General features: G+C 39.1%; 1 protein-coding gene and 1 long non-coding RNA gene across 7 annotated transcripts in view; one reads left to right on the forward strand and one right to left on the reverse strand.

Annotated features, from left to right (window-relative positions):
- The window catches only part of GGNBP2 (gametogenetin binding protein 2), a 32,297-nt gene extending 21,102 nt beyond the window's left edge, over positions 1-11,195 (reverse strand). For 4 of the 6 annotated variants that reach the window (XM_036911090.2, XM_036911087.2, XM_057501257.1 and 1 more), the window contains exons 1-4: positions 10,417-10,590; positions 9,721-9,913; positions 2,803-2,883; positions 1,319-1,572 (exon numbers count right to left, since the gene is read on the reverse strand). In XM_036911090.2, coding sequence (XP_036766985.1) covers positions 1,319-1,572; positions 2,803-2,883; positions 9,721-9,813 — 428 coding nt within the window. In that variant the 5' untranslated portion in view covers positions 9,814-9,913; positions 10,417-10,590. Of the gene's footprint in view, positions 1-1,318; positions 1,573-2,802; positions 2,884-9,720; positions 9,914-10,159; positions 10,304-10,416; positions 10,591-11,070 lie in introns of those variants that run through there. The other 2 variants (XM_057501256.1, XM_057501255.1) reach the window with 2 other exon arrangements.
- LOC130683534 (uncharacterized) lies at positions 10,654-11,681 on the forward strand. Its single transcript, XR_008997302.1, has 2 exons — positions 10,654-10,956; positions 11,107-11,681. It is a non-coding gene; the product is annotated as an uncharacterized LOC130683534 (long non-coding RNA).
- Positions 11,682-12,941: the final 1,260 nt, after the last annotated feature.

Here is a 12,941-nt window from a genome sequence, read left to right on the forward strand (position 1 = left end):
TCAATAGCTGGCAAATAGTCTCCTTGCTTCCATCCTTGCCTTTACATTCTAGGCTTCACTTAAGAGCCGGAGTGACCTTCTCAAAACAGTCACATTATGGTACTTCTCTGTTCAGAAACCTTCCAACGCTTCTTTCCTCAGGCAGAGTGAAAATCCAAAACCTCTACCACTCCTCTAAATAGGATTTGATCTTTGGATCACTTCTCTTTTCCTATTTATAATCACTCTTTGGTGATCACATCTATTTCATGGGCTTAAATTATAAATACATGCAAAACTTGTATGATGTAAAAATATATGGTTTAAATACTATCTATATGCTAATGACACAAAGTTGTATCTCTAAACCAGACCTCTCTGAACTCTACTTGGATGCCCAATTGGTATCCCCAGTTTAACACATCCAAAAGTGAGCTCTGTAAAAAATCTCCCCCGTCTTACCCATCTCAGTAAATGGAAAACATTTGTTCTGTTCTTTGGACCCCAAATATGAAAGTTACCCTTGATGCCTTTCACCATATCCAATCCATTCAAAACTCCTGTTGGCTCACTCGTAATATATCTAGGATCTAACCATTTCTCATTAGTTCTGTGGCCACTATACTGGCCTCAGACATAATCAGTGGACATTAATGAGAAATAAGTAAGTTACTTCTTGCATGGATTACTAAACAGCCTGTTTCTCTGCCTTCCACAACCTTTTCATTTACTCTCAACACAGAGGTCAAAGTAAGCCAAACTAATCAGACCATGTCACTCCTCTGCTCAAAACCCTCCTCAATGTTCCTCTTACTCAGAGTAAAAAAAAAAAGACTTCAGGGTGGCACTACATAATTGGGCCTTTTATTGCTCCTCTGACCTCATCTTTTATTACCATCCTCTTCTTTCATCTAACTACAGACCCAGTGGCTTCAAACATGCCAAGGAAACTCCAACCTCTGAACCTTTACACTGGCTGCTCCTTCTCTGCTTTCTTCCAAATACCTACATGGTTCACTTACTCCATTCAAGTCAATATTCATTGTTATTTTATCAAAGATGACCTCTCTGACCATCCTCCATATTAATTTTACCCACTCATTCTCTATCTCCCTTACTGGTTTTTCTTTTAAACTTACCATACCTGACAGATTATGTATTTGCTTACTGCCTGCCTCTCCTCACATGAAAAGAAACTTTACAGGCACTGACACATAGAATACTCAATAAAGTTGTTGAATTTGAACTCAAGCCCTCACCAAATTCAGAAGAAAAGCTACTACTGTCACCTAGTTTAAAAATTTAACAAAGCCATTTTTCTCTAATTGATTAGACTTACCCATGTACATAAAATAATGTATAAAGCTTCTTTGCATCAGTCATGCAGCTTCGAGTTACAGATAGGACACCTTTGGGCCCTACTGTCAGGGGTTCAAGGGCAGGATTTCCAGACTCTACAAGCTGGGAGAAGAGGCGCTCCACACTGCGACGACAACCAACACATGGGACGAGCTGAGAAAGCGCACTCAAGACTTCACGTGATGTCACCACCATGGCAATACTTAAATCTTGTTGCTTAAGCATACTATGTCGCTGAGAGAAAGACGGAAAGAAAATGAAGAACCCTTAAGAAAGATATAAAATTACTCTTTCACTGCTACTTCTGGTTCTTATTCTTGTGCCCAGTACAACCTGGGCCGGGCCAGCCATCTCTACCTGCTACTAGTCAGAAAGGCAATCTAGTCAGCCTTGTTTGTGTTGTACTGAGCTTCTTCCACAAGAATCTACAGTATAAAAAGCTCTGCCTAGGATATCATGACTAAGCAATATGTGCCCCAGTAAAGCAAAAATAAACCCTGTCTATGAATTTAGAGCTTGTTCAGTGATATTCAGCTTAAGTGTCCTCACTTAAAATTTTAAAAATTTTTAAAGAAAAGTAAAAAATAAAGACAGACACAATGTAGCTTTACCATGTCTTCTTCTCAACTTTCAACAACACACTATGTTTAGCTACAGGAATCAAGTTAGGATGGTGATCATGTAGAGCATCAATTCTCAACCTGGAGGTATGGACAGGGGTGTTATGGATTAGTGGAATGGAACAAGGCCTATACTACCTATATAGGAGCCTGCAGTGAGTTACTAATATGCTGGTGCATATGAATGTTATCTGTTGGTTTGTGACAAGGCAGAAAAATGACTAAGAACCACAGCTATAGAGAAATGGGCAAAACTCTAGTAAATAACTTCTACCTGGATGGATTTATAGTTACACTACAAGTCATGCCTCCAGCTCTTCCAAAAACAGATGGGAAAATAACTTCCAAGAAGGATTTTTCATTAACCTTTCATTCAAAGTTTTCTCCAAAAGTAGAACTAGAATTTTGAAGTAACAATTTGTCTTTCATTTTCTTGATTACATACAATGTGTTTATAAAGTATCACATTGCATGAGAATTTTTAAAAAGCCAGAAAGTTCACGGTACAGAATTAATTTTTTTTTTACTTGAACAAAACTGTCCTACAGAAAAAAGCCCAACAAATTCTCAATGAAAAGTTGCATACCCTATCGTTAAAATATAAGTAAGAAGATGTTCTGGTGAAATTAAAGCCTTGCAAACATGTAAAACCATAACATACCACCACCAAATCTCTTTTACATGACAGGTACAAAAATATATTCACTGTAGCAATAGTGAAAGAAAGCAATTCAGTACAATCTTAAGACTAAGAGAGCCTTATAAAACACTTAGTTAAAATTTTAAATGACTCTAAAACACAGACACACACACCATTTAAAACTATGATTTTTAAAACTATTACCTGAATGAACTGCTTTAGTTGTGCACCATTATTTTGATGCCCATCGAGATTTAACACATTGTCAGGAAATTCCATCACCATCTTAATATGTAAGAAAATAAAAATAAATTATTTCATCTTCTTTGCACACATGATACAGACTATTTTATTAACTCCTAGGACAGAAATAGACCCTTAAAGCCAGATTTGCCCACCCTTGCCCCCTGTCAAAAAAAGTTAAACAAAAGTTCAAGTTATACAAGTTTCTAAAGCCAGACATTGTCATTAGGAGCAAGGGCACTGAGATCACGCAGACAAGAGTTCAAATCCCAGCATAACTCTGAGCAAGTTATTTAACCTGTCTGATTTTCAGTTTCCTCACTTATAAAATGAGATTAATAATTATTAATATCTCTCACAGAGTAAGCTGTGGGGATTAAATTATGTTTACAAGTGTTTGCTGAAGTGGCTAATAACAGCATTTAATAAGTGAAATAACCTGATATTTTACATTAAACACACATTTTTAGTTATTCATCTTAACTTTGGAATATAGTAAGCCTTATGTAAATGAGTATATGTGAAACATACATATAATGACTTATATATAAAGTACTTTATATACAGATAGATAGATACAGTACTCAGAACAGTATCCGGCACATAGTAAATATTTGCTCTAATTATGAGCAAAAAGGATAAACAGATATTTATTCAAGTATCAAAATAAACTACCAGAGGGAAGAGAGATACAAAGTTTAAAGTGCTTTGGGATGTCAGAAAATGGGAAATTTGTAATCAATACATTTCAGTTATCTGTGACACCACTGATTGTAAGAAGTACCATAGTTACGTACCACTAGGAAAGAGCCATTATAACTAAATGGTGTCACCAAGTGAAAGAAGCATCCCAATTTCAGAGATGTTAAAATATGAAGGAAAAAAAGGTATGCCTTCAAAACAATGGATAAAGAAACCCATTTATATCTTAACTAAAACACTGTTGAAGGTATCAAACAACTGTCCTAGGACAAATTTCCAGTTGACAAGGGCCACAAACTCCTACACACCCAAAGAGTGAAGTCAGGATAAAGAGATCCACTTGAATCAAAAACAAAAAAACTAAAAAACCTAAAAAGCCCACCCAGTTGAGTGTGATCTTAAAAAGATTTCTCTTAGACGAGTAATGATTCTATAGAATCTTACTACACTGATGGACAGTGACTGTAATGGGGTATGTGGGGGGGACTTGATAATAGGGGGAGTCTAGTAACCATAATGTTGTTCAAGTAATTGTACATTAACGATATCCAAAAAAAAAAAAGGATTTCTCTTTACCAACCAACTCCACAAAGACCTGCTTCCTTAATAGAGGTGACCATTCTTGTCCCTCCACATTAGAAATCAGAGCCTTAAAACACGCTTGTTCTTAACAATAAACTGCAGACAGAACAACTAAGGCAGGTGTAAGCAATAAATGTATGCTCTTTTCTTGATTTGGTAAGGGGAATATTGGATATGTGAAGTGGAGACAAGTGGATATAAGGGTGGATGAAAAAGCAAGCACCAACTCAACAATCCAGGACCTCACAGTATTTCACAGAACCAGAAGCCACTTGAATAATATGACTCAATTTCTTATATGTTTTCTTGCAGAAAAAGAAAATACATAATATATTAGATGTGGCTATCTAGGCAGTGAGGAGACAGAGTATTTTTTATGTGCTTCTCCCTCTCCCAAATTTATTACAATGTATATAAACTACTTATCATCAGGGGGTAATCAGTGTTCCTTGCTTCTAAGTCTAGATTCATTATTCCATGTTCAGAGACATGTTTCCACCTCAACAGCTTTTACTGTTCTGGATGTTTCTTCTTCCACACACAAGGACTCTGTTCATATTTCAGTTTCAAGGATCAATTATCCAATTTTCAGGTTTATCGATGTCTCTCTAGTTTTTCCTCTCAATAGTCTTAATATCTCCACAGTGGTGGTAATAATAGTACAGACATTTAATGTAGCTTCACATATATATATATTCATACATACAGGCATTATTCTAAGTACTTTTATATACTAACTTTACCAATACTACAAAGTAAAACTGGTCACTAGTCTAGTAATTGTAGCTTTGAATGAACTGGTGAGGATGACTGAAATAAATGAGTAAAGTATCTAATGATCCAAACTGCCCACTGTAATTTATCATATTTAACAGTCTCAAATTTAAAAAAAACAAAAAACATTTAACCACCCTGGTATCAGAAATCCTGGCCCATGAAAACTGATAAAAGAATACAAATAGTTAATAGTACAAATAACTGATATAATGTTTTCTGGAATCACCATATAGTTTAAAATGCAAAAAGATTTAACTGTCATGTCATAAAAAATGTGTAGGATAAACTTTTAAAACCATGTAATTCAAAAGAACACCCGCAGGTCACTCCAAACCTACCATTTAAGCAACACTTGATTTGCATTTTCACTTGTTGGATATAAATATACACAACTTTACCACATATCAACTGCCACCATAAAACAATTAATTCAATTACCTATACTATTTTAAGATCAAAGCTATCAATTTAAGAAACATTCAAAGAATGATCTTCATTTAATCAAATCAAGGTCTCCCCACTCTGTTCATAGGTGAAATCCCAAATTCTGACTCTATTTAAGTGAATTATTTTTATTTTCATTAACTATGTTTTATTGTTTCAGTAATTAAAGCAGAGGTCAAAAACACATCGAACATACTGAGGCCAACCAGCTGACCTTTAAAAATACACACACACACACAATTCAGGATAATACCTGCTTTAGGAATCCTTTTTAAAAAGTCAACAAGGAATAGGGTTAAAATTAAAAAAGAAAAATTTTTCTTAACCCCCCATTTAGATCGTTTCATTTTTACCTAACTAGTGCATATAGATTAATGTCAAGTTTCGGTCTATCACTACATATGTCTTTCCTGGGTTGCATTGGCTTGGATAGTACTAAATTTTCTCTTGTACTTACTCTATACCACTCTGCTTAGAAACTACGGTCACACTAAATACTTTGTCCTTCCTTTCAAACACAGAACAATGGCTTTTTACCTTGTTATTTTCTGGCCAATCACTATATGCTCTTTAATATTGAAAAATGGCAGTAAGAAAAAGGAAAAAGGGGAAGGCAAAGAGATGACAACACTATTTTTCCTCCATTCTGTAAAATCACTTCAATTTAATCTTCAGATTCTAGGTTACCTAAAGGAAGACAGTCTTGTTAAGTATTTCAGGTGTAGTTTCACAGAGGAATCATTAGTGTTTGGCTTCATGATGAGGTAGCCTATTCCTAGCTAGCCAAAAATAGAACCAGTCATTGTCCTGCAATTAATGCTTTGTAAAGCTTATTGAATCCACTACCCACTTTCACTGTTAAGTATCTGTCCTGGTTTCTCCCGACCACAAATAATCTGCTTTTAGCACATTCTCATCTCTAACCAACAATATTAAGTTTGTGTCTGTTAAAAACCATTGTCACTTTAGTTTTACTTTTTTACTTCTTCATTCTCACAGCTATCTGTAACATCTATCACCTTTGGTAAATTATTTAATCAAATTGAAAGAAAACATTAAATACTAAACTTTTAACAAGTGCTAAACATTTAAGACCCAAGTAGATGTGCTTCCATTTATTACCTTTTAAAGTCTCAGTTAAAAACCCTTATCAGAGTTTCTAGTCCATTTAGGTTGGTTTGAATTAGGAAGGTAAACTGTGTTCCAGAAATACTGCTGCAATTTGACAGAACTTTATATAAAAGGTTTCATCCTTTGATCAAGTAACTGTATGTCCAAAAGCATGAGAAAAAAATTTTTAATGCGAAGATTTATGCATTTATATTCTTACAGTATTATTCATAGCAAAAACTGGAACCACCTCTATGTCCAACAAATGAAGAATGACTGAATCATGAAATGTCACACAACAAAGTATTACACAGCCATTAAAGTTGTTTAAGAATGACAAGAGAAAATGTTTTCAATATTACATTTAGTGAAAAAAAGCAAGATATAAAACGTTTCAAAGGATAATATATCTCAACTCTTCATCTATGTGTGTTTATTACTAGTATATCCTTAATTATCTCTGGGAAATAGGGTTAAAGATCATTTGTTTGGCAGTTACTTTCTCAAGATTATTTTATAAGGAGTATGTATTTGACTCTTATTAAAAAAAAATGCTTGCTTAAAAATTAATTCTTCAAAGATGTCTCTAAAATAAAATCTATACTCTATCCACCTGCTATTTTACAATTCTAATAATATTGAAAAGCATTTTAGCCACATTGCATGCCACTTTCCCAAATATTCCACCAGTTTACTTATTTGGGATTTTCTCAAATACACCTACATCAGCACTGTACATAAGTATTCACACCCACTAGGATACCGTATGAGTCTTTTAAACGTGAATACAACATACCACAAAAAGGAGGCTACTTCCTCACATACAAGCTTCTTTTTAACAAATCCAATTTAAAATCACCAGCTTAACTAAGGCTAGAGGTTTAAACTAGTTACCAAAATGATAAAACATTTACAGCTGATTGTAAACACTGTAACTAGACTTAACATCTGGGAACTAACAGGATTCTAAGACTATTTGAAACAAGGACCACACAATGTCTCTTCGGTGCATTACCTGTGGAAGTAGGAACAAAGACCAAACCAAATGTCAACTTCAGGGATCCACTGCCATCAAATTATCAGTGGACCCATGCATAGCATAAACCACTTTCCCTCCCTCTTCCCCAACAGGTGTTTGCTCTGCATTCTTCCTTATAAGCAGTATTTGACAGGATGGTTCTGAAATTTGTTCCCATAAGTATGATGCATTCTTGACAAGAATTTTCACTAACCAGCATTCAGTGACCATGCAGAAGTTCCAAGACAAAGCTCAATAGTCCCACTCATTCCCTAGTGATAAAACGGTCCCAAAGAAAAACTGCACCTTTTCCTAAATAAGACGCTATTTTGAGGTATTTAGATTAAGCAAGCCAAATTTGCCTTGGTCACAAGTTCACAATACAATAAAAGCAAAACTCAACCACAATATTCAGTCCAATCCCAACTTCTCCTGAGAAATAAATACAGTAATAAATAACAGCGCAAGGTTACACATTTTTCTATGAACAAATTTGGAAATAACACTGTACAGAGACTTGGCTATTTTTAGAATGCTACATGACAGATGTATCAATGCTGCCACATTCACATTAAAGGTAGTTTTAGGAGCATAAGGAATCAATAAGTGTCTTTATAAATTTTTTAGCTACTCAAATTTATGTTGATTTCCCTTATGTTCTGACATTACGTACTCAAGAGCAATCTTACATCCAAACCCACAGGATCTTTTTTTAACTTCAAAGGCACTTTGGGACAATAAATATAAAAGGTTGATAGCAAACTCTATGTGCTCTAGTAAAGTGTGTTAAAAGGGGAGAGAAGAAAGAAAACAGATGAACTCATATGGGAGTTTTCAAATTGAAAAATGTATCATTTAATTTGATTAGAGTGCTATTTTTTTCAACTACTTAAAATACAAGTCCATTATACTTTTAGTGCAAAAAGTGCAGAAATCATAACCAAGGCATACAAGTACAAATTCTATTTAACTTATTATGTGGCCAAATCATTCTACTTTTTTCCAGATCAAAAAAAAAAAATGTAGTTGGGTAATTACAGATGCTTTTGCTTAAATTCTAACAAATTAAGTCATTCAATAGCTCTTCTCGTCCTTTTAAAAAGTACTGCAGCTCAATCAAGTCTTGAGACTGGCAAACAGAAAAGCATACAGTGGCATCTCTACAATGACTTGCACTTTACATAAAATTTGAAAAAACTTGGGTAGGTATTGCAACAAAAAATTTTTTTTAATTCAACAATACAGGTCAACTGCTTTTGAAAAGCAAAAAAGCCAAAGGTAGTAAGATGAAGAGACTTAGTTACACCTATCAAAATGGGCAACTGTATAATCCAAAGCTTCAGCATCACCAAAATGCAGATGTCAAAAGATACTTTAAAAAGGTTCATTTCATTTCTTAAGAAACAGTGGCAAACAACTGCACTCATTTCCTGTTCAGATTCAATTCAAATTTCTACCATTTCCTTTCAAAGGAAATACTGCAGCAACACAGGGCAGAGGGTCGGTAATGCTGTGCCACCAACTCTACCAGAACTGGGTTTTAACATTAAAGATGAGCAATCAGTGTCTAAAATGCTCTTACACATTCAGTAATTTTTCTTCCTTAAAAAAGAAAAAAAAGGCTACCTATAAACTAAAGAATAACTATTGCCAAGAAAGCCCATTTTGAAGAGTCATGGCCTAGCAACAGAATTATTTGTCAGAGTTTTAATGTACTATGCAATACGAGACTACTCACAACGAAATCGAATCATTTTAGTGGAATCTGTGCTGTGCAAGAGCATGTCATTCTGCCCTCAATGATTATGCTTATGTAGTGACAGCTACAGTATTAAGATAGAAAACATACAGGTAGGAGGAGTGAAGCTGCGACATTTCCAGATAATTAAGCCTCCTCGAGGGTAGATGGTTTAAGAGACAGGCCCTGAATGCCCAAGATCCTTCAACCCCTCTCCAGGGCACACGCTTTGGCAAAAGCAGCCTCTCCTAAAGGGAACGGGTAAAATAAGAGGGTTCAAAACAGAAGGAAAATGTAGAGAGGGACTGGAAAGCCGTACGGAGCACTAGGGCCGCAGAGGTTACCGAGCGACCCACTGCAAAGGCGAGTTTGCGGGGCCTGCCAGGGAGAAGGCCTCGCCTAGGAGTTGCAACACACTCTTTCTCCAGTGCGCAGCGCTCGGCCTGGGGGAGGGGAAGGAGGGGAAACAGCTGCCAGGGCAGCAGCGAGCCCGGCCCGGGCTGCTCACCGTGAGGGTGTCGTCTATGTAGAGGGGAATCTGCCTCCTCTCGAAGGGGAACTCCTCCTCCCCGTCCCTGCACACTGCCACCAGTCGCGCCATCGTCCCCGACGCTGCCGTTGCCACCGTCACCACCTCCTCCCAGATGCCGCCGCCTCCGCCGCCGCTGCTCCTGCCGCTGTCGCCTCCTCCCAGCTCCTGCCTGAAACAGCCAAACCCCGCGAGCGTAAGCACTCGCCGCCGCGCAGCACTTTCGCCACGGAGGGAGGGTGAGGAGCGGGAGGGCACCGGAGAGCCGGGCTGCGTTTCCCATCACCCGATTCCACACGCGCTCAGCCATTCAGCGCTGAGCAGCACCGGGACCCGCCCCCTCTCTCCGCTCACCCTCCCCAACCCCCACCCCCGCCGGCCTCCACTCAGGGTCCAAAGGAGAGCGGAAGGGACCCACCGGCCCTGGGGCTTCCCCAGCCCGTCACTGGAGTCCCGGCTCCAGAACCCAACCCCCGGCTCAGCGCCACAGCCCAGTGCCCGCTTCCCGCCGCCTGGGAGCTCTCAGCCCACTGCTGACCCCTTCCTCCCCTTTCCTGGAGCGCCCCGCCCAGTCAGTCCCCGGGCTGCAGTTGCCCAGCGCGACCCCGCCCCTGGGAGGGGTCGACCCCGCCTCAGCTCTGCGGAGTACTGGGGGCAGACAGACCCATTCCTCACCCTTCCTGGACAAGGCCTCGCGGCTCTGACCTTCACCGTTTTCGTGGTCGCTTTCCTGACCCCCACCTCTGCTCCCCGTTACCAGCTGACAAGGCCCGCGTAAGGGCCGGCCCGGGCAGGAGCGCGGCTCCGATAGCCGTTTCCTCTCCAGACTCGGCCGCCCGCGCCACGGGGAGTGGGGGAGGGAGGGCGGGGGACGTAGGGAGGGTGGGACAGGGAGGGGCCCCACCTCCTCTCGCGAGACTGTAGGCTGCCGCGCCCCAAGTCTCTTTCGAAACCCTAGGGGAGGGGGTGGGGGTGCTTCCCGGTGTTCCCCGGTGCTCCTCGGTGCTCCCCGCTATCCCGGCAATCTGGGACGCGTGCTCGGCGCCCTCCCCTAGTCTAGCTGCTCAAATAAACCCGACCTAGGGTTTCTCGAAGGAATGAGTAAGCCTAAACCTCAGTCCCCTGCTGTACAGGTCTGGGAACCGCTCTCCCAAGGGAGAGTCGGGCCGAGTTGATTAGGGGCCCACCGAAAGTCGACGCCCAGCGAGCATTTGGGTAAGTAGGGAGGAGCTGAGGCTTTTAAAATCAGTGAGAACGAAAAGGCGGGACTGAGGGAAGGCGAGACGACCATCTGGAGCGTAAGACGAGCTCTGGGCTTGGTTTCCGTACCTGATGCAGCTTTCGCTGTCACCATGTTTTCACCAGATGCCGGCCGATCCCGTCGAGGGAACCGAAAATAAAATATTTAAGTGCAGACTGTTGTGTGTTGTCGTAGTTACACTGGAGGCAAATAGAAGACTGTGTGGCAAGTGGCTTGTATATGCGTCCTGGCTAGAGAAACGTATTGGGTAGGGTTAATATTAACTTAAGGACTCAGGACACAGATTGCCTTGGACAAAGTACTGATGCTGGCCAAAGGCCCTTCCCTCTGACCCTTTCCTGAGAAGAGGTGCTGTATAGGCAATTCATCTACACTCTTTGCCATCATGTACACAGTTTCTACCTTGAAGCCCTGTTCTACTTTGGAGTCCTGTTGTAAAGCCAAAATAATTACTGGGAAGTATTTTGCCTATGAAAGCCTTGACAATTTTGAGGATAAATCCATTTGCTGTTCTTAAAATTAATCCTGATGACAGATCTAGATTTCCTGGTAGAATAAGCTACAGCTATGATACTGGCCTTTAAAAAGTATTTTGGTCATCGCATGATGTCTTAGAGACCCACAAGGAAAACCCCATAGTGCATCCTTAGCCGCATTGTGTGGTCACTGTTGGGGTAGGTGACATAAACCAGAGAACCACTGTTTAGTCACAAAGGTGTGATTAGCCAGTAAGTATATCTTTTGGCCATGTTAGAAGAGCAGAACAGTGTTATAGTTAACTTAAATCCAGTAGGCATTGCATGCAGCTTCTGACAGTTTAGACTACATAGCCGAAAATTGGACATTTTAAGAGACTCTTGTGTTTTATGTAAAAACACTCCTAAGGAAAAAAAGAATACTGTGACTTTTTTAAGATCCAAAGGTGCTCCTACAAAGACTATGTATAAATGTATAAAGACTATACAATTAATGTATCTGCTTTATACCTTTAAACTTCCTTTGCATTATAGTTGGGAAGGGACATTGAAAATGACAAGCTTAAGGTGCTAATTCCAATTACGTTCATTACTGAGTACTAGAAAAAGTATTCACCCTGGCGATTTAAATCTTACATTAGTAAAGGTACTAAAACCCAGATATGAGACATAATGAGGACCACAACAATCTCCATCTGAGATTACCTCCCCTCGTTTAGACTTGTCTTTTAGGTCCACTGAAAACACTTAGTGTCTTTGGACAGTGTTTCACATGCTATAGGTATTTCAACAAATACTGTAAGGCTAAAAGGTGGGTGATTTGCTAGACAAGTTATTCTTTCTCAAGATGGGGCAAAAACCTAGGTACTACAAATAGGTAAAATCAATATATGACAGAAAATGCTTAGAAATTATTTCATAGGAAAACAATACTTAGAAGCTTTATGTAACTTTTTAAATTTTTTTATTAAAGTATTCATATGCAATCATATGTTGGTTTCAAATGTACATCACAGTGGTTCAACAGTCCCCATGATCAACTTATATTGTGATAGCAAATTATTTTGTCCTTTTATCCCCTCCCCCTTGTATCTTCTTCATTTTAGAGCAGGCACTCTGTTTTCACTAGTCTACCTTCAGCTATAACCAGTAGTGCTGTACCAAGTATTTCATGACTAACTGCCTTTAGAAAACTTACCTCTAATTGACAAAATAAGTGATGAGTATATAAAAAATCTAATTGTTGCCTATTTTAAATTTTGATTGGCATTGTGAAGGGCAAGGTTGAAAGATTTTAAAGTCCATGAAAGAGAAAGCAATCAACAGAGGATATTTTGCCTGTACCTAATAAAGAACAGTTGGACTGATGGAGAGGTGATAGATGATCAGCAACTGTGAGACATTAACTTACTGAGAGAGATTTAAGACCTAGGAAAGGATGAACGGCAGCAGTTACTGACAGG

Source organism: Manis pentadactyla, chromosome 4 (assembly GCF_030020395.1).
Source record: "Manis pentadactyla isolate mManPen7 chromosome 4, mManPen7.hap1, whole genome shotgun sequence".
NCBI lineage: Eukaryota > Metazoa > Chordata > Mammalia > Pholidota > Manidae > Manis > Manis pentadactyla.